The sequence below is a fragment of the Eptatretus burgeri genome, chromosome 2 (genome assembly GCF_056783735.1).
Source record: "Eptatretus burgeri isolate ZD-2024b chromosome 2, Ebu_testis_v1, whole genome shotgun sequence".
In the NCBI taxonomy this organism is placed as follows: Eukaryota; Metazoa; Chordata; class Myxini; order Myxiniformes; family Myxinidae; genus Eptatretus; species Eptatretus burgeri.
In genome coordinates this window covers 50,665,684-50,685,616 of record NC_140962.1, presented here as the reverse complement: position 1 = coordinate 50,685,616, position 19,933 = coordinate 50,665,684, and the positions used below count along the sequence as shown (strand labels likewise).

The 19,933-nt window shown below is 48.9% G+C and overlaps 1 protein-coding gene across 2 annotated transcripts in view; it reads right to left on the bottom strand.

The window, feature by feature from the left end:
• Positions 1 to 19,933, bottom strand: part of DNAJC14 (DnaJ heat shock protein family (Hsp40) member C14) — a 71,470-nt gene that overhangs the window by 44,820 nt on the left and 6,717 nt on the right. Inside the window, exons 2-3 of one of the 2 annotated variants that reach the window (XM_085869296.1) lie at positions 5,411 to 6,411; positions 3,026 to 3,234 (exon numbers count right to left, since the gene is read on the bottom strand). In XM_085869296.1, coding sequence (XP_085725422.1) covers positions 3,026 to 3,234; positions 5,411 to 6,278 — 1,077 coding nt within the window. In that variant the 5' untranslated portion in view covers positions 6,279 to 6,411. Of the gene's footprint in view, positions 1 to 3,025; positions 3,235 to 5,410; positions 6,509 to 19,933 lie in introns of both variants that reach the window. The other variant, XM_085869295.1, reaches the window with a different exon arrangement.

Genomic DNA, 19,933 nt, shown 5'->3' with positions numbered 1-19,933 from the left:
TTGGTCTGGTCTTGTCTTGGTCTCTGGGTCTGTGGAGCGACCCGTACACCAGAGGCGTGGGTCGGTGGAGAGTCCGGGCAACGTACCGGAGACGCGGACGAGAGGCGCAGCTCTGCCAGCTGTGGGGCGCGAACCTGTGCGTCCGTGCAGGAGAGTGCTAGAGAGAGCTCGCCGACCATCGAGGCACCTCGAGGGTGCAGGTAACCTGCTACGGTCTCGCGGGACCCGTTCGGTCTCCCAGGTCCCGTGTCATAAAGACCCAAGTGGTCCAGCCTGACCCCCTTGTCTGTGAGGGGGTCTTTTCTTGTGTTTCTTTTGGGTTTTTGAATGAATGTTGTCGTGGTTCCGTCTGTTAAGTAAAACTGTTAAGTGACTGCACGTACATTCTCATTGTAGTCGGTGGTATTGCTTCTATTTGCTTGTACATACGTGCATGACTGCCTGGCTGTACATACGTGCTTAGTTGTAATAAATGTCCTTGTGTGAAATGTATCCCGTTTGTTACGTCCTCTATTCCCCATTGAAAATGCCATCTTGCATCGCGGAATAATTAGTTGGGTTTTTAACACACGGCAAGGAGAATCGGATTCGTCGAGGTCGGCGGTAATACCCGCTCGGTTATCGCTGTAGAACGGAACGAACCGCTTAAGCGGTTCGTGTCCCAAGCCGACCTGCGGCGAGGTACGGCCCCTCGGTAGGTTACCCGCACGAGTACTTAGGTATTTCAATATTCGGTGAGTGACCCTATTTCGCGCGGGTAGAATGCGGACTGAGCTGTGGTGAGGCTAAACCCCCACCCGTGACTGGTTTCTGGCGATAGTTCCAGGAGGGTCACGACTGAATTGTCCGACCGGTGGGCGACGTGGTTGCGATTAGAGGTATGCGGCCGATCGCACGCCGGCGGGCACGAATTCGTAACAATATATTCTCATCTCCAGATCTCGACCTTCACCAAAATCGAATCAATTTGTCGTCACACACAAAACCTGTCACCAAGTTTTGTCCGAATCCATCCATAACTTTTTGAGATATCCTGCTCACAGACAAAAACGCACATGACGACACAACCTCCATCCACCTTCGATGGTGGAGGTAATGAACAGTCGCTTGTGCAGTCTGATCAAGTATGCACTCACAATATCTTGCTGGTGTTCACGTTAATTACAGAAATACTCGTATATACGATTTTGTACCAATTGGTGGATGATTATTGAGAGTATTATCAACATCCAATGATTTCAAGGTGATGTACAGGCAGATTAACAAGACAAATTGTTCAAGGGTCAGTCAATAAGTAACCTTAAAATGACGAAATTAATTCAAGAATGTAATGTGTAGTTGTAGTAAACGTGTTATATCTTTGGGTATGTCATGTTTAGCCTGTTTTAGATCTGGAAACATTGAGCGTATGATGTCAGTGGAGCAGTTCCAAGAGGGTGGCTCCCTGAGAAGCGTGCACCAGGGAGGAGCAATGTTCTGTCATCCATATCTTGGGAAGCGAGGGTCTGAATCCCAATGAAATCCATCGCAGAATTAAAATGCAATGTGACGCATGTATATCGCTGCAGCAGGGATGGATGCAAACCAGCCTAAAATTTTCAACAATCAGTTGTTGCATCACTTAAAAGATGACTGGATGGTGAAAATACTTAAATTATTTTCCATTAACTGGAACAAAATCACTCATAACTCTAGAAATGTGAAATAAGTTGCACATACAATGTAAAGTGTATGCTCTATCAGAATAGATTTGTATTAACCTACAAAACCTATCAGGTGACTGACAAAGCTTTCAGGGTTGGAAGAGGATGACAATTCTCTCTGTAAATATTTAAGGAATAGTGCCACTCCTTCGGGGGGGAGGGGAAGGGGCAGACCAACCCGTCCGAAATTCTGGGGGGTTGGAGGGGGAGACCAACACATCAAATTCTGGGGGGTGGGGCGGGGACCAACACATCCAAAATTCTGGGGGGTGGGCGGGGACCAACATCCAAAATTCTGGGGGTGGGGCGGGGACCAACACATCCAAAATTCTGGGGGGTGGGGCAGGGACCAACACATCCAAAATTCTGGGGGTGGGCGGGGACCAACACATCCAAAATTCTGGGGGTGGGGCGGGGACCAACACATCCAAAATTCTGGGGGTGGGGCGGGGACCAACACATCCAAAATTCTGGGGGGTGGGGCGGGGACCAACACATCCAAAATTCTGGGGGGTGGGCGGGGACCAACACATCCAAAATTCTGGGGGTGGGGCGGGGACCAACACATCCAAAATTCTGGGGGGTGGGGCGGGGACCAACACATCCAAAATTCTGGGGGTGGGGCGGGGACCAACACATCCAAAATTCTGGGGGGTGGGGCGGGGACCAACACATCCAAAATTCTGGGGGGTGGGGCGGGGACCAACACATCCAAAATTCTGGGGGGTGGGGCGGGGACCAACATCCAAAATTCTGGGGGTGGGGCGGGGACCAACACATCCAAAATTCTGGGGGTGGGGCGGGGACCAACACATCCAAAATTCTGGGGGTGGGGCGGGGACCAACACATCCAAAATTCTGGGGGGTGGGGCGGGGACCAACATCCAAAATTCTGGGGGGTGGGGCGGGGACCAACATCCAAAATTCTGGGGGTGGGGCGGGGACCAACACATCCAAAATTCTGGAGGGTGGGGCAGGGACCAACACATCCAAAATTCTGGGGGGTGGGGCGGGGACCAACACATCCAAAATTCTGGGGGGTGGGGTGGGGACCAACACATCCAAAATTCTGGAGAGTGGGGGGAGGAGAGACCAACCCGTCCAGAATTTTGGCGGGGGGGGGGATTCTTTGTTGCTGAAAGCAAACACAAGCATCTGAAGAGATTATTATTTGAAGCAAAGTCATTTTGTTTTTTTAAGCAACATCATCCAGACCAAAATTCATCAGGGAGCAGCATCCCAAGAAATCATCACTCGAGAAAAATTATTAATTGAATGGAAAAGACCAACAATTACGATAAGACAAACAATTTTTTTCTAACCAGAATGGCCAGCTGACGATACATCTTCTTTATCTCGGCATTGGATGTATTCAGCTTGAGCCCCATAGCAGCATAAGGATCCAGCTGGTCAGAAGGAAATCTAGATTGGACCAGCAGTTGCTTTACCACTGTGGCCGTCTCTAGTTTATCTTCAGGGCTGACACGTTTTGGGTGTTCTGGTGTGGAATGGCTGACGGCTGGGTCAGTGCCTGGGTTGTGGGAGATAGGAAAGCATGCAACTTTTGTGCCATAAACACTAAACAGGCTATGGGAGAAAAGTCATTTTTTAAAAAGGCTCCAAAATAGTGCTATCATTTTAATATGGGAGCGCAGTGAAACTATCAATTGCACAGAAAATTAACAAAACACTTTTTGATGACCTTATTCACAGACACAAGCTTGCCCAATCCCACAACAAAAATCAATCATTTTGTATCCAACAACACTGAAATTATAGTAGAAACACTGTTTTTAACAAATGCAAAAAATGCTGGAATGTTCGACAACAACCCACATCCACATCAATTATATTCCCTTCCTTCAATTTCATGCAACATGTTTGTCTGTCTCTGTACAACTGGCATCACATGTGGACAATACCATGTGATTGCAAAATCCTGACGTTATTCCATCGGGACCATACTCTGTAGAGTGTCGGTGATGCTGAATCAGTCTCCTGGGCGATTGGGCACAATCCTGGACATGTCTCCACTCCGACGCAGGGTTGACACAACCCAATAGCGGTAGATAATTCTACTCAGTTTCCAAAATTTTAATACTGCTGCATTCAGCTAGATTTTAACCCACGACCTCTGGGATGCCAATTTAGTGTTACGACGAAACCACCCCATGCACCACAAAAATAAATGGTATTGGTTGCAAAAAAGTAACTGCTTACACCATTTTTGTTGTGCAAACATGAAATAAAAACTGTATGAGCTTAATTGGCCAAATCCAATAACTATCTCCAAACTTTATTTTTGAGAAAAGCCCAATATCCCCTCTTTTTTCATCCTCTCTTCCTCTCCAGGCTGGAGTTACTCAAGGTAGCGTTCTGGGCCCTGTTCTTATTCTGGTTTTTATCAATGATCTCTCCGACTCTGGAAAATCCTCTTTATCTCTTTGCCGATGACTCCACCCTGTGCCGTACCATTGGTCATCCCTCAGACCGGCAAGCAGTAGCTTCTTCGTTCACTGCAGATCGAGGTATAATCACAAACTGGTCCAACACGTGGAACGAGTTCAATCCGGACACATCTCACTAAGTTTCTCCGAAAGGACCGTTTAGAACCCCTGCCCCCCCCCCATCCACTTTCTCGACAATCCTCTGGAAGAAGTCCTTGCTTTCAAGCTTCTGGGTCTCACTATCTGCCATGACCTTTCCTGGGAAAGCCATATTTCAAACCTCGCCTCCAAAGCCAGTCGCCGACTGGGAATCCTCCGTCGTGCAAAGTCCTTCCTTGGCCCACCTGAGCTCCTGACCACTTACAAAGTTTTTGTCCGCAGCCTGATGGAGTACTGCTCTCCCCTCTGGGCTGGTGCTCCTGCCTCCCACGTTTCTCGGCTTCACGCTGTGGAAACCAAGGCATTTCGGATCATTGGCATCTCCCGCGATGAGGCTGAGTCTTTGGGCCTCTCGCTCTCTCTCACCGCAGGCTGGTCGGTGGGCTTTCTGTCTTCGACTGTCTCCTCTCCAGCCTCGCCCCCCCCCCCCCGCTCTCTCTGCGATTTGTTCCCACCACATTTCCGCAGGGCGCTCAATGTCCGCCAACAACCCCTTCTGGTAAAACTACCAAAATCACGAATCACTGCTCACCTTCACCCTTTCATTCCTCTTCCTCGCCCACCTCTGGAATAAACTCCCTCACTCTATTCAATCCCATTCTTCCCTCCAGGCCTTCCAAACAGCTGTTCACCACCACCTATCACCCCCATCCAAATCCTTGATCTTTTCTACTCCCGATAATCCACCCAAGCCCACCGCCTTCAAAGTCCCCGCTTTCCTTCCTGAAAGTCCCTGTAATGTCCATATTGTATTCCCCATGTTCCCCGCCCCATCCCTCTCCCTTCCACAGATCTCCTAATGTCTCTGTTCCCCACTGTTTTGTCCTTCCCACTCCCGCCCCTCTTGTCTCATGCCCCCTTGATGTGCGTTGTTTGTTAGCTCTCACACGAGCCTCGACAAGGTATACAAAAAAAAAAGAAAAAATTGATTTTGTTTCAAGACCAAACGTTTTTAAACCATCTCTCAAATAAAGATGCTGTGGAAATATACGACATAAAATTGATGGACATCATTAAGCAACAAGCACCTTTGAAAATCAATGGCAAACAAAGAACGCAAAATGCAGAATCGGAAGAACGGCACGGTATTGTGATCATTACCATCAACGGGTGCCTGATGCCTCTGCACGCCGCCCAAATAGAACAACCACGATGTCAGCTCCACAGTCCACTTCCAACAAGCGTGGAGTTGAGGCATCAAGCCTATATTCTCGAGATAGCCGGGAGCATCGAGCATCACTCGGTACCCAGCACCACAGAAAAGCACGGCTCTCAACCACGCCTCATCACACGCTCTCCACGACTTGTCCACAAAGTGCGAGGCTTTTTGCTTCGCCTGGTTAAAGCGGTCGAACCAGTGAATAACAACTTTAGATAGCCTGTCTGCAAGTTCCATTGTTAACTCACCAATAACTGCAGCCAAGAGCAATAGCATTTCAGCTCCAATTTGCAGTAGCCTGTTTACACTCTGGTAGGCTTGTTTTGCCAAGTCATGCATGTTATGCTGCCATTCCACAGAAAATGCATCAACTTGCTCTCGCTTATGCGATCTGCCGTGACTCCTTCGAGCCAAGTTTCTTGAGGTCTTCTCTCGTGGCCTCACAGTGTTGCAGTTCCTTGCTTCATCTAAAGGTTTGTGCCCTTTCTCAGCCACATGGTTCTGAAGATCACCGCTCTCCACCCCATCATTCCGAGATACGTCGAATCCTGAAGTTGCCGCAGGTAGGTTCGAAGAAACGTTGCTTTTACAAGGACAGCAAAAGGATTTTTCAGATTGTGAAGCCTTTGGAAAGCGTGAATGACTCGATACTCCGTCAAGCCCATTCTGATTTTGACCATCACACTTGATCGCATCCGTGGCCTCACCTTGGTAAAAATCCCAGGCAGAGCTTGTGGATCCTCTCATTCCAAAGTTAACACCATCTGATCCACAATTACTGCAGGACGTTGCATAATCCATGTTATCCATGTCGCTGAAGTATGCTGTGCAAACTATGCAACATCCCTGGCTGAGGTTGACGACTGAAACCCTCACATGTAACAACTTCTGAAGCCATGCACTGATCAAAGTAGCACAAAGCTATCGGAGGAAGGTACGATGCCTGGCATCAAAAAAGAACAGAATTGATAAGCGATGGTTCCAAAGATCAAAAAATTGAACACAAATTTCCACAAGCAGATGTCAAATGCTTCACCAACCTGCAGCAAATAAAACAAGTTAGCCCATTTAATCATTACAAGTAAAACTTACAGGACAGCCACCAAATTTTGCCCACTTTGTGCTTTTGTTTTCCTTATGAACCCACTCAACTGTCAATAATATAAACAAAAGGTCAAATGGAATAAAAATCGTTTTAAAAACATAATGAAAGCACTGATTCTCTAAGATTCTAGAGTTCAGATTTTGAATAATATTTAATGTGCCATTAAAAAACTAAATTAATTTTAAAACACACACACATACCTCACTGTAAACTTTTTATAACATTTAATGAACACATGATCGGAACAGAGACTGTAAATGGTACTTGAAATTACAATTAATCAGGTGTTTGGTCAACATAATATAAATTTTAGGTTTCAACATAACGACCAACTTTCATTATATACATCATTCAGTCCGATTTTCCAACCTGTTGAAAAACGTTCTGCAGTTGCTGCTGATCTTCATTTCATGAATTGCATTTGTGATCATACACAGCCCTAACTTCATCCAAACAATGCGGTTTTGATGAGTAAACAACAGTTCTACAATTCCGCATAAAATGTAGTCCAATGAGGACAAGTCAGGCAAACAAGGTGACCAAGCAATAGGTCCATATGCACCGACCCACTTATCTGGGAAGACCATTCACGAACAGTTTCAATTTTGAAGCACAGTGGCCGGGAGCCTCATCTTGCTGGTACAAGGTGATATGTGAAATATTTAATCTTTGAGGTTCAGGAACCAAATGCGGTAATTGTGGTGGTTGCCTTTACCATTGATGTCGAAGTTGCCTCGCCAGAAAATATCAACTCATCAAGAAACCCAGGGGAATTGTGAATTTTACATACATGTGTGTATATATATATATATATATATATATATATATATATATATATATATATATATATATATATATATATATATATATATATATATATATATATATATATATATATATATATATATATATATATATATATATATATATATATATATATATATATATATATATATATATATATATCGACACATGTTATGAATCTGGAAACCATGCACACTCAACATTGAGGTCCGAAAGTTAGTTATGCCGGTAAGTACGTGAGACAGGTTCCTTCCTTTTGTCTCGTGGGGGAGTCCAATATGTGCGTTGTGGTGTTTTTTTATCTTGCCAAAACGAAGTTTTTGCAAGATCGGTTACTTGGTAAGTTTTTATCTTGCCAAAACGAAGTTTTTGCAAGATCTGTTACTTGGTAAGTTTTTTTTGTTTGTTTGTCTGTAATCGTTGGATTTTTCACCTTTATATCACTCTGTAGAGCACAATTCTCATCGGAAACTCTTGTGGGTACACATATCGTAGTATTATTACAATACCATTCAGCACACATAAAGGTCAAGGTCAAAGGTCAAGGTCACTTTGCGGTAAATCATGGAGGTCGACGAAACCCTTATTTTTTGAGTAATTTTAATCGAATAATCTCCAAACTTTATGGGAATGTAATATATGGTCTGGCGCTCAGCTGATTAGTTTTTGGTGGCGATTGGCCTTGACCTTCATGGATAGCGCCTGAGATCAAACATATTTGACCCCAAGGTCAAATTTTCAAGTTTTCGGAACCATATCGTGTAGTACCTCAAATTGAACACCTCGATGAGTGCTTTCTAGATATGTCAAGCTTGAGACATTATGACGTCATTTGGTGACGTTGAGGCAAACGCATATTTTTCATGGTTGCTCTGTAGAATGATTCTCATCGGAATCTCTCGTAGGCAGATATTCCTCAAGGAGTCGCTCCTGGTGGATAGCAGCTCTGTTCACTTCAGTGTGACCTCAAAGAAGTCACACGTGGTCACCTTTTGGCAAGATACGGGTCACCCTGCGGGTGACATTGGTTTATTTATAGTTAGGTTATTACATCTCACCACCTGCCCATCATGCTCCATAAGCACCGTTGGATGCTCGTCCCTTGATTTACCGAGAGGGGGGGGCCTCGCGGCCCCAGTCCTCGGCTTCCACGAACGTTCTACATGCAATGGTGGCTTCACCACCATCCACCTTGCTCAAACACACGTGGAGGGGAGGGGCGGCTTTCTCAGGGCATGGCTGACTCAGGGCATGGCTTTCTCAGGGCACCCCCCAGGAAGGCTGTGCCCATAGGATCCTGGCCAATTAGAGGCGAACAGCGAGGTGTGCAGACCAAGGCCCCTCCCCACTGAGGGAGGTCCATAAATTCCAGAGACTCTCTGAGTCGTGGTTGGTGGGTTGCACGAGAGTTCTGAAAGGTTATTAAGGGTTTTGCTATTACGAATGGGTGGTTACAAGGGGCGATTACGAAGAGTGGTCACAGGAGGTTGACGTTGCTGTTACGAAGGGATTTTTGCTGTCACGAGGGGTGAGCAGAGGGCCATCGAGGCGGCGAATGTGTTTCTGCTGGTCCTCTACAAGGAAGGACAGAGCGACCCTGACCCCCCCCCTCCGTGGACCCCGATTATTCGCCACCTGAACTCTGCCACAAGCCTTGAGTCCCCCACGTATGACTGGGGATCGGACCAAGGCCCTTTGTCAGGTGCCGAATCACGGAGCATGCCCTCCCTCCGACGGTCAGATACAAGCCGAACTCTGACCCCCAGCTCGTCTCACTCATCAGCTGGAGGGTCGAATAAAGAACCTTGGGTTTTTCTTTTCATCTAAGCCTGGTGTTGGCGCAGTGGTTAGGGCAGTGGCTCGAGACACAAAAGGTCCTGAGCTCAAGCCCCGTTGGGACACTGAATTAATATGTATATATATATATATATATATATATATATATATATATATATATATATATATATATATATATATATATATATATATATATATATATATATATATATTGTTGTGGTTACCAAATTCGCAAACCACCATTCAGGTCCCTTAGGTGAGGTATCTCGGTAAGTGCATGTGTAGTTAGGCCCAAACCCGTTGTCTAGTGGGAATACATGTCATTTATGCGTGCTGCGACTCTTCAGGATAGCCGTTTTTCTTTTACTATCTTTAATTTGGACCAACCGCCATGATTACCACCACAATCACATCATCAACCACCAACCACAACGCCGCTTCACCACAGTCGCCACGACCTTCACGTCACACCTCGCAACCGTAGCATCGCCACCGTTCTTGCCCCGCTGTGGGTACCGGTGTTGGACTCGTGCAGGGCGCGCGTCGAACAGCGTGTACAAAATCACGGATTTTGTGCTTCAAAAACGGATCAAAAACAACACACGCCCACTTTTTGCCGTCCAATCGGTGAGCGAGGGGCGATTTGGCCCCGCCTCCAGGACGATCGATATATGCAAATTTGTGGATCAAAAAGCCTTCACGCCCACTTTTTCTCGGGCCAATGGGGAGCGAGGTGAAAGGTCAAAGGGAGGGGGTCAAAGGCGAAGCTACGGGGGGATAAAAGGACCGTGTTCGTCAGTCAGGAGAGTGGAGAGTCGGAGAGTCCAGAGGCGGAGAGTCAGAAGAGTCCAGAGTGGAGAGTCAGAAGAGTCCAGAGTGGAGAGTCAGAAGAGTCGAGGGGCGGAGAGTCGGAGAGTCCAGAGGCGGAGAGTGGAGAGTCGGAGAGTCCAGAGGCGGAGAGTGGAGAGTCGGAGAGTCCAGAGGCGGAGAGTGGAGAGTCGGAGAGTCCAGAGGCGGAGAGTGGAGAGTCGGAGAGTCCAGAGGCGGAGAGTGGAGAGTCGGAGAGTCCAAAGTGGAGAGTCGGAGAGTCCAGAGGCGGAGAGTAGGAGAGTCGGAAGCAGAGGGTCAAGACTTCGCGGGCGGTGGAGCTGCTCGTCGTGTGCGTTGGAGTCGGAACGGAGGGGACGAGCTGTGGAAAGGCGGCGACACCAGACGAGGGGGTGCTCGCGTCGTGCAGGGAGCTGCACCCGAGGGAGGCCGACAGCGCGACCTGGCCGAGGTGGAGACGCTCGTCGCGGGATAATAAAGATCCTCTATACCCCGAGCATCAGCAACCCCCTCCTGTTTCCCCCCGTGCTGAGATAGTGCGACCAAGGGGGCCCCTTTCCCACCCCCTACCAGACACTGCCCGCGAGGCCTGCGGGGTTGGGGCGCCATCGCCGCTCCGCGTCTCATCACCAGACGGGTAGGCGCGACCCGGTCTCGGCCTCAGGCCCGCCTCATCCTTGAGGGTATTCTTTCCTTGGTTTTGGGTATGTGTTGTCGGCGCCGTCTGTGAAGTAGAATTGTATAAGTGTTGCCGTGTGCTCGGTAGTCGGTATTAGCTCTGCATTGTGTTTTCGCTTTTGCATTTGCTTTTTGTGTAAATTGAATTGTGTCTTTTCTGTGTGCTTTTGGTGGAATCGAATATGTGTGCTTCCCGTGTGCTGCGAATAAATGTGCTTTGTGTTGAACTGTTTCCCGCTTCGCTTCGTCATTTCTCCCATTGAATCCTCATCTTGCTTCACATAAAGGGTTGGTAGTGGGCTGAATACGCCCGATAATTAATCGAACCGTCGAGGTCGACGATAACACCGCTCGGTTATTCTGATAGTACGGAACGGGTCGCTTAAGTGGCCCGTGTCCGAAGTCGACCTGCGGCGAGGTGCGATCGCCCGGTCTACCCTCCGCGTGGGTACTTAGGTAGGTCGAATTTGGCGAGCAACCCTATCCCACGCGGGGGCTGATTGGCTCGATCGCGGTGAGACCGAAAGGTCCACCCGTGACTGGTTCCCGGCGTTAGTCCGAGAGGGTCACGACTGGATTGTCCGTCCGGTGGGCGACGTGCCGCGATTCGAGTTACGTGGCCATCAGCACGCCGGCGGGCGCGAATACCGCAACAATATATATATATATATATATATATATATATATATATATATATATATATATATATATATATATATATATATATATATATATATATATATATATATATATATATATATATACACATATATACACACCAAGTCGAAAACACCAGGGGGTTGACTCAGCCTGCCATCCTTCCGAGGTTGGCGAAATGAGTACCAGTTGTACTGGGCCCGGTGTATGCCCCGGCTAGAATAGGTGTACCATATCCCTGTGTGTCGTAAGAGGCGACCAGGGTTGCGTCAGGAAGGGCATCCGGCGTAAAAACCTATGCCAAATCATTATGCGGACAACAAAACGAATTTCCATACCGGATCGGTCGAGGCCCGGGTTACCAACGACCGCCACCAGTACTGGTCAGCAGGGTACCAGTGGAAATTGTGCTTCTGCTGGGCGAAGGAGGAGAAGGAGACAGGGAAGGCGAGTCCGGAGGCAGTGGGAGAGGGGGAAGGGTAGCAGTGTGCAGGTGAGAGTTGGAACTCTCAATGTTGGGACGATGACTGGCAAAGGGCGAGAGTTGGCTGATATGATGGAGAGAAGAAAGGTGGACATACTGTGTGTACAAGAGACCAAGTGGATGGGGAGCAAGGCTAGGAGCATTGGAGGTGGTTTCAAACTGTTCTACCATGGTGTGGATGGGAGGAGAAATGGTGTCGGGGTAATCCTGAAGGAAGATTATGTCAAGAGGGTATTGGAGGTGAGGAGAGTGTCTGACCGAGTGATAAGTGTGAAGTTGGAAATTGAAGGGGTGATGATGAATGTCATCAGTGCATATGCCCCACATATGGGGTGTGAGATGGAGTATAAAGAAGATTTCTGGAGTGAGTTCGATGAAGTGGTGGAGAGTGTATCCAAGGATGAAAGAGTGGTGATTGGAACAGATTTCAATGGGCATGTTGGGGAAGGGAATAAAGAGAATGAGGAGGTGATGGGTAGGTAAGGTCTCAACAAGAGAAATGTGGAAGGGCAAATGGTGGTAGAGTTTGCAAAAACAATGGAAATGGCAGTGGTAAATACATATTTCAAGAAGTAGGAACACAGGGTGACACACAAGAGTGGAGGAAAGTGCACATACATCTTAAGCAGGAGATGCAAACTGAAAGAGATAAGTGACTGTAAGGTGGTGGCAGGGGAGAGTGTAGCTCGGCAGCATCGATTGGTGGTCTGTAGGATGATTTTGGAGGTGAGGTTGAGGAAGAGAGTGAGGGCTGAACCAAGGACCAGATGGTGGAAGCTGAAGGAGGAAGACTGTTGCGTGAACTTTAGGGAGGAGGTGAGACAGGTGTTGGATGGTGGTAAAGATGGGTGGGATGATTGGGCAACTACGGCAGAAGTGGTGAGGGAGATAGCGAGGAAGGTACTTGGTGTGACATCTGGACAGAGGAAGGAAGATAAGGAGACTTGGTGGTGGAACGAGGAAGTACAGGAAAGTATAAGGAAGAAGGGGTTGGCGAAAAGGAAGTGCGATAGTCAGAGAGATGAAGAAAGTAGACAGGAGTACAAGGAGTGGCGGCAAAAGGCAAAAAGAGAGGTGGCCTTGGCCAAGGAAAAGGCATCTGACGAGCTGTATGAGAAGTTGGATACAAAAGAAGGGGGAAAGGATTTATTCCGATTGGCAAGACAGAGGGACCGAGCTGGGAAGGATGTGCTGCAGGTTCGGGTGGTAAAGGACGCAAATGGGAATGTGCTGACGAGCGAGGAGAGTGTGTTGAGAAGGTGGATGGAGTACTTTGAGGAGCTGATGAATGAAGAAAATGAGAGAGAGAAGGTTGGAAGAGGTGGAGATAGTGAATCTGGAAGTGGGGTGGATCAGTAAGGATGAAGTGAGGACTGCTATGAGGAAGATGAAAAGTGGAAAGGCAGTTGGCCCAGATGACATACCAGTGGAGGCATGGAAGTGCTTAGGAGAGATGGCAGTGGGGTTGTAAACCAGATTGTTTAATAAAGTCTTGGAAAGTGAGAGGATGCCGGAGGAGTGGAGATTCAGTGTACTGGTTCCGATTTTCAAGAATAAGGGTGATGTGCAGAGCTGTGGAAATTACAGAGGGATAAAGTTGTTAAGCCACACCATGAAGGTGTGGGAAAGAGTAGTGGAAGCAAGGTTGAGAGGAGAGGTGACGATCTGTGAGCAGCAATATGGGTTTATGCCAGGAAAGAGCACCACTGATGCAATGTTTGCTTTGAGAATGTTGATGTAGAAGTATAGGGAAGGCCAGAAGGAGTTACATTGTGTGTTTGTGGATTTAGAGAAAGCTTATGATAGGGTGACAAGAGAGGAGTATTGGCATTGTATGAGGAAGTCGGGTGTGGTGGAGAAGTATGTGAGGATCGTGGAGGATATGTTTGAGGACAGTGTGACAGCGGTGAGGTGTGCGGTAGGAATGACGGACCGGTTTAAGGTAAAAGTGGGATTGCACCAAGGATCGACTCTGAGCCCTTTCCTGTTTGCAATGGCGATGGACAGGTTGACGGACGAGATCAGACTGGAGTCTCCATGGACTATGATGTTTGCGGATGACATCATGATCTGTAGGGAGAGTAGGGAGCAGGCTGAGGCGAGCCTCGAGAGGTGGAGGTACGCACTGGAGAGAAGGGGAATGATCGTCAGTAGGAGTAAGACGGAGTGCATGTGCGTAAATGAGAGGGAGGGTGGTGTTATGGTGCGGTTGCAAGGAGTTGAGGTGGGGAAGGTGGATGGGTTTAAATACTTGAGATCAACTGTGCAAAGTAACGGAGAGTGTGGGAGAGAAGTGAAAAAGAGTGCAGGCAGGATGGAGAGGTTGGAGAAGAGTTGCAGGAGTGATCTGTGACAGAAGGGTAGCTGCAAGAGTGAAGGGGAAAGTATATTACGGTAGTGAGACCAGCTATGTTGTATGGTTTGGAGGCGGTGGCACTAACAAAAATACAGGAAGCGGAGCTGGAGGTGGCAGAGTTAAAGATGCTGCGATTCTCGTTGGGAGTGACGAGGATGGATAGGATAAGAAATGAGTATATTAGAGGGACAGCACAGGTAGGACGGTTTGGAGACAAAGTGAGAGAGGTGAGATTGAGATGGTTTGGACATGTGCACGGGAGGGAAGCGGAGTATATCGGGAGAAGGACGTTGAAGATGGAGCCGCCAGGCAGGAGGAGAAGAGGAAAGCCAAAGAAGAGGTTCATGGATACGGTGAGGGCGGACATGCGGGTGGTTGGAGTGTCAATGGAAGATGTGGAGGATAGAGCGAAATGGAGACGGTTGATCCGCTGTGGCGACCCCTAACGGGAGCTCGCCAAAAGAAGACGAAGAAGAAGGTTTTTCTTTTCACGTGTGTGTGTGTGTGTGTGTGTGTGTGTGTGTGTGTGTGTGTGTGTGTGTGTGTGTGTGTGTGTGTGTGTGTGTGTGTGTGTGTGTGTGTGTGTGTGTGTGTGTGTGTGTGTGTGTGTGTGTGTGTGTGTGTCCGTTTTTAAATAGAACTGAATAAGTGTTTTTGGATCATTGTAAATAGTTCCTGCATATTCACGTTAAGTCTCGCTTCTATTGTCTTTTATTTTCTGTGAATAAATTATTAGAAATGTTCCCATCTCGTTTCCATCCTTTCTTTATTTGGTCCAGCATGGTTCGTATCTGAGTTTAGACGGGGTTTCATCCCCGGTAATCAGTTCATCGTAGCCGGAACATCCTGGGCAGGCTCGTTCGACTGCATCTGAGCTGGAGTTGGTAGGTGGAAGTGAATACTCTACCGTAGCTGGTAGAGTGATCCGGTTCAGCCAGACGTTCCGAGGGCGTGAATCCCCGGCAGCCAAGACTGCGTGGTTAATTTGGCATATTGGATCTGGACAATTAACCCTACGCCACGCGATCGAGACGCTGCGTGCGAGGTCCGTTCCGTGTTTTGCGGGCGACCCAGGCATGCACATTTGCGTGATCGGGAGTCGGCCTTGAAACACTTGGCGCCTGGTACAAGATACCAGCGTCGACTGCTAAAATAAGGGTAAATTAGGTTGTTCAAATTTGGAAAGCACGTGGCCCCATGTGACCACGTGCACGGAGGCCGACGTGACGCACGGCGCAAGTCCCAGGGACATCACGGCAAGCTTCGCAGGGTCCGTGTGCGAGTGACGTCATCGGCGGGGACCGCGCGGCCTGAAGGCCACGTGAGTAACGCGTGGCTCGCATGGGGAACACCACGGAAGCGAGTGGTTGTTGCAATCGACACGGCGACATTACGCTCGTATTTATCACCCAAATGGAGGGGTCGAGCGAGTCGTAAACCGCCGCCCTGGCGAAGCAAGGTTCGGAGGGCCTTGCTCAGAGTACCCGATGCCTGGGCCGGGATGTAGTGAACATCCTCGTTCTTGGGCAAAGGAACACTAGTTAGTGGGAAGGGTTTAGTGATAGATATACTGGCCTCATAGGGCATGAGCAGTCCTCCATGGGGCCTGGTGGGACGAGTTAGTGGGAAATTTTAGTTTCGATTTTAGAAATGTATCGAGGACTTGGACAGACATGGAACGTGTAGTGGGGATGTAGATTAGCTACGTAGAATTAAATGGAACGTGCATTAGTACAAGGAATGACGAGGGGCACGAGCTAGTTAGGGGGACGCAGTTGTTGGAGTGTTGGTGTGAAAATAAAAACGAAGGAAGAAACATGATGAGTGAATGTGGGTCAGTGGGCCTGAGTGTGAATGGAGTGAATGTGGAATGCATGGTGCGAATGAATGAATCCCACCCAAGGGAACCCAGGGCGGAGGAGCTCCTTGTGAGCCAACGGCCATCCATATCTAGTGCCCAACTGTGTCTGCGGATGTCCTCCTGCAGTTGGGTTACTTTTTTATTAGGAGGTTGGTGGCAGGATTTGCACTCCGGCCACCGTAAAACCCTTCATTCTGCAAAACACACAAAAAAAAATCTGAAAACGCACTCTGTGGGAGTACCTCCTGTGCAGCTTCCCTTCGCAGAGCAGCTCACCGGATGACGGGATTGGGGCAAAGCCTTCGGGACCCCCAATCTTTGATGATAGGAGGGAAACCACGGGGTAACATCCCTGGGTCAGATTGCGGGAGAGTGTGTCGGAGTGGTGCTAAAGTGTCGTCCACCAGACGGCGGTCTCCTTGGGTTAACCTGAGGCGGTCCCTTCGGGTGGGTGCCTGGAATGTTCTATCCCTAAGAGAGGATGATCACCTGTCTCTGTTAACATCTGAGCTCAAGCGTTTGGACATCGGGATTGCAGCTCTCTCTGAGGTTCGGAGACCGGATTGCGGCGAGATAATGGTGGGTGGTTACACCTACTATTGGTCTGGTCGCTCTGATGGTTACCATACCCAAAGAGTTGCTGTAGCCGTGTCCAATAAGCTGACCCCAATGATAATCGAGGTAACACCGGTCAACGAGCGTATTATGAGATTAAGGATTCGTCACTCCTTAGGTGTCATTTCCCTGGTCTCTGTTTATGCTCCAACTGAGGCGAGTGATCTCACCGTGAAGGATGCATTCTACGCCACGATTGAGTCTGTGGTTGATCAGTGCCCCAGACGAGATACACTTCTAGTCTTGGGGGATTTCAATGCATCGACTGGAACTGATAGGGATGGTTATGAGGTGTGTGTTGGTCCCCATGGGTCAGGAACTATGAACCAGAATAGCACTAAGTTCCTTGACTTTGCAAGAAGTCATGGACTTAGGGTGACTGGTTCATGGTTTCAGCGCCCACAAGCTCATCGCTGGACTTGTATTCCAACGCTGGCGGTGCGGCAAAGGAGATTGACCATGTCCTCATTGACGGTCGCTGGAGGATGATCCAGAACTGCAGGGTCTACCGGAGTGCTCAGTTCCTCAATACTGACCACAGGCTTGTTGTAGCAACTCTAAAGCTGCACCTTAAATCCTGGAGAATGGTACCATCCCAGCTGAGGCTGGATGTTGGCAAGCTCAGGGATGAGAGAGTAGCCGAGGAGTTTGCGAACAGGCTGAGTGGACACTTGGGGGGCTGGGTGCTTTGGGGGGGGTCATCAAGAGTTGTGAAGTGCCTTCAAGACCACCGTCCTTGATGTTGCCGGTGGATGTCTTGGAACGCACCGCAGGGCAAAGAAGAATTTTGTCTCTCAAGGGACACTGGATACCATTGACCAGTCGCAGGGCCAGGCTGAATGGCAGAGCTGAGCTGTTCAGGGAGCTGATGCGTAAAACTGTACGTGCACTGAGGGTGGACAAGGAGGCCTATGTGCGAGGAATCTGTGAGGGAGTAGAGCATCACCTGTGGACAGGTGATTCTCATCCCGCTTTCAGGGGAATTCGCGCATTGCGTTCATCCAAGCCCATCCCTTGGAGCACTGCAGTTAGAGCAGAGAGTGGTAGGCTCTTGAGAGAGGGTAGTCTGAAGTGAAGGCCCGTTCGGCCGGTTACTTTGAGCGGTTGTACCGGGCTGATCCCCCCAGCTGTCGAGTTGGACGTCAAGGGTGTTACAATCCCTGTTGCTGACCCTAGAATCAACTGGTCCACCTTAGCTTGTGGAAACACGGGCTGCGGTGAACCGGTTGAAACGGGGCAAAGCTCCAGGGATCTGTGGCATCCATGCTGAACTTCTCAAGGCTGGTGGTAATGCTGCACTCGTGTCGTTGCATGCAGTTTTCTGCTCTGCCTGGAAAACAGGCATCATCCCAACTGATTGGAAGAGGGGCCTTGTTGTTCCTCTCTGGAAACGGAAGGGTGATCGCCAAGACTGCAACAACTACCGAGGGGTGACGCTGCTCTCAGTGCCGGGCAAGGTCTTTGCTCGGATAATTCTTGATAGGGTTCGCCACCATCTGCTTGAGCACCAGCGTCCAGAGCAGTCAGGCTTTACACCAAAGAGGTCAACGATTGACCGTATCCTTGCTCTTCGTGTCCTCACCGAACGCAGAAGAGAGTTTCGGCAGGGGCTGCTTGCAGCCTATGTTGATCTCTGTAAAGCGTTCGATTCAGTGAATCGGGATGTCCTCTGGAGGATTCTTGGTCTTTGTGGGGTGCCACCAAAACTGATCGATCTGATGTCTGAACTCTGCTCTGGTACTGAGAGTGCTGCGAAGTGTGGTGGTACCATCTCTGACTTATTTCCAGTTGTTACTGGAGTTTGTCAGGGGTGTGTACTTGCCCCCACACTTTTCAGCATTTGTATGGACTGGATTCTCGGGAGGATGTCTGAGAGATCAAGCTGCGGTGCATCGTTTGGGAATGTCAAGATCTCGGACCTTGATTTTGCAGATGAGGCAGTCATCTTTGCGGAGATTTTAGATATCCTTTTGGGGGCCCTCGAGGTGCTGAATGAGGAGTCTGAGCCGCTGGGATTACGGGTTTCTTGGGTCAAAACTAAGATCCAGGCTTTCGGTGACATCTTGGATGCTGCTGTCCTGTCTGTGTCTGTCTGTGGTGAGGATGTTGAGGTCATGGAGAGATTCACTTACCTTGGCAGTGATATTCATGTCTCTGCTGGCTGAGTCAGAGGTCAATAGACGTCTGGGTCAGGCCTGGGGAGTCATGGATTCACTGGATCATGGGGTGTGGCGCTGCCGGTACCTGTGCGGGAGGACGAAAGTCTGAGTCTTCAGGTCCTTGGTACTTCCAGTCTTGCTCTATGGATGCGAGACTTGGACTCTGACCAAGGATCTGAGATGGAGACTTAATTCCTTTGGTACCAGGTCTCTTCGGAGAATCCTTGGCTATCGCTGGTCGGATTTTGTGTCCAACGAGCGGTTGCTGAGAGAGACTCGGATGAGATTTGTTACCTGCATAGTCCGTGAGCGTCAGTTACGGCTGTATGGACATGTGGCTCGTTTTCCTGATGCTGATCCTGCTCACCAGATTCTCTCAGCGGGGGAGTCTCGTGAGTGGAGGAGGCCAGTGGGCCGACCACGTGCCTCGTGGTTGCAGCAGGTTGACCATCATCTCAAGGAGATGGGGATGGGCCTGGCATCTGCCTGGGGGATGGCCAGACGGAGGCCCCTGGAGTACCGGCGGAAAGTGGACACAGCGACGCGCTGTTCTGGCACATGCTCCCATACCTGACCTGACCTGAACCCAGGGTTAGTTTAATGTTAGTTAGTGGGTTAGTTAAATTAACCAAAACGGATGTCGGTTTGTTGTTGGTGTTGGATGAAGGCACGGAACCTTTTGAAGGGTGCAGGAGTCTAATGACCGGCTGGGAGCGTGGCTGGTAAAATGTGCGCACTGAGTGGAGGGCCCCCCGGGCACCGGAGTAGTCGGCCAGAGTAGGCCATGGGTCCAAGGGACCAAGTTAGTGTAATGGGCATGGGCAGTCCACAGAAACGGGACACTCCTCACTTCCGAGGAGTTTTTATTTTTATTTTTGCAGAACGTGAAGTATCCTGCAGAACCTGGGGGGAAGCGAAGAGGGGAAGGCACAGAAAGAGCAGAGGGTGCAAGACTAGAAATGAGAAGATTGAAGACAGAGAGACCACCGACCTGTCTGTGATATGAAAATTATGGACCAATAGACAACTTCATCGTGGGAAATTTGAAATCTTTCAAAATAAAATAAATAAATAAATAAATAAAAAATCAACAATGCTGCAGAATAAATGAATCACAGACC